Source organism: Myotis brandtii, unplaced genomic scaffold (assembly GCF_000412655.1).
Source record: "Myotis brandtii unplaced genomic scaffold, ASM41265v1 scaffold2727, whole genome shotgun sequence".
Lineage (NCBI taxonomy): Eukaryota > Metazoa > Chordata > Mammalia > Chiroptera > Vespertilionidae > Myotis > Myotis brandtii.
Window position 1 is genome coordinate 1 of NW_005360383.1, and position 1,764 is coordinate 1,764.

The window sequence follows — 1,764 nt, forward strand, 5'->3', positions numbered from 1 at the left end:
TTGTCTTTCTGTGTCTGACTTATTTCACTTAGCATAGGACCCTTCTAGAGAGAAATTTATAGTATAAAAATGTTTAAATGCTTATATTAGGAAAATAAAAAGTCAAAAAACACTTATAAAGCTCCTACCTCAAGAAACTAGCAAAAGAAGAGCAAATTAAACACAAAGAAAGAAAGATATAATTAAGTTAAAAACAAAAGTCAGGAAAGATTATTAGCAAAAAATTATAAATGCAATGAAATAGTTCAAAGATAGTTCTTTGAAAAGATTAATAAAATTGATAAATTTTAGTTGGATTAATCAGGAAAGATAGATAAAACACACATAATTCCAATATCAGGAGTGAGAGGTCATTACTACAGAACCTTCAGACAGTAAAAAAGTAATAAAAAAATGTTTTAAACAACTCTATGTCAAGTTAAGAAGCTAAAAATACAGAGTTTATTCAATCAATTTAAGATCTAGCAAAAAGCCACGGGAAAGAGATGATTTACACTAGCACACTAGAAGGGTTTGCAAGTGCACTATGCAAATCCTGTACTGAGTAGTGTTCATAGGTCCGGTTTTTCTCTGTCTCATCAATCCTCATTGCTGATTGTATGGTTTTAAAGACTAAAGGATCTTGAGCAAGGAGTCTCAGTAATATGTTACCTGAGGGCAATACCCATACTTGCAGGATGATTATATATAGCATAGCTCTTTGTGGTCCTAATAAACAGCTATAAATTTTACTCTTATTTCTTGGGCAAAAGATGGATGTTGCCAAAATGAATATTACCTATGGGTGATCAATTTAAAACTTCATAAATGAGTGCTCCATATACCTCATGCATATTTAGTGTATCATGAATATTTGGTCCCTCCATCAGTTTTCTATCCTTTTCTATCTTCCTGCTTCTCCCACAATATTAATAAAAACAATAACAAGAATAATAATAGCCTTTCATTGAATGTCTTTGTGTTGGTGCAAGGCAAGGATGCTTTATGAAAATTGTTTTCTTTAATCCACCAGAAGTTCTATAAGTAATATATTATTTTCCATACTAGAGGCCTGGTGCACTAATTCATGCACAGGTAGGGTACCGCTGGCCCACCCCAATTGGGGCCAATAGGGCCGGGCCAGGCCAGCTTGGGGGAGGGGATGTGGGAAGTTGGCTGATTGGGGTATGGGAGGCCAGCTGGGTGGAGGGGCCCTGAATGGTTGGTGGGCTGGCCCTGCCCCCTGGTTGAACTGTGATCGAACTCCTGGTCAAGGGGACAATTTGCATGTTACCCTTTTATTATATAGGATTTTATGGTTGAGGTATTAGAGTCTCATTGATGTGACTTCCTCTGAGCAGAGACTTTGCTGATTTTGATCTTGTTCCTAAGCAGAAAGGTGAAGGACAGATACCTCTGAGAAGAGATGATTGTATACGAAAAAAAAAGAATACCTTTACCTGGTTTTGTGCCTGTTTTTGAGACTGTTGTTTAAATAAAGCCCAGTGGCGATGGAAGTCAGCAGTACCAGAAGTGTCAAAGCTGCTAGTATACTCATTATGATGAGTGTCATACTGTTGGACTCAGCAACTGAAATACAGATGCCCACCAGTCAGTTTCCCTGGAGAGAGTTGTTCACTTCCTCCTCAGTGAATCCCCAATCATGTTCCCTCTAACAGTAATACATTGCAGATTCTCACTCTATTTCCCTTTCAAAGTATCGATAATTAGTAAGTTCAAGCCTCCCTCCAAATGTTATCTTGCTCATCTTACTTGCTCAGAAAA

General features: G+C 37.2%; 1 protein-coding gene across 1 annotated transcript in view; it reads right to left on the reverse strand.

Annotated features, from left to right (window-relative positions):
• Positions 1-1,300: 1,300 nt before the first annotated feature.
• Positions 1,301-1,764, reverse strand: part of LOC102247162 (putative selection and upkeep of intraepithelial T-cells protein 1 homolog) — a 5,635-nt gene continuing 5,171 nt past the window's right edge. Inside the window, exons 4-5 of the mRNA XM_005868535.2 lie at positions 1,440-1,569; positions 1,301-1,366 (exon numbers count right to left, since the gene is read on the reverse strand). Of these exons, the coding sequence (XP_005868597.2) occupies positions 1,315-1,366; positions 1,440-1,569 (182 nt within the window). The 3' untranslated portion in view covers positions 1,301-1,314. The remainder of the gene's footprint in view (positions 1,367-1,439; positions 1,570-1,764) is intronic.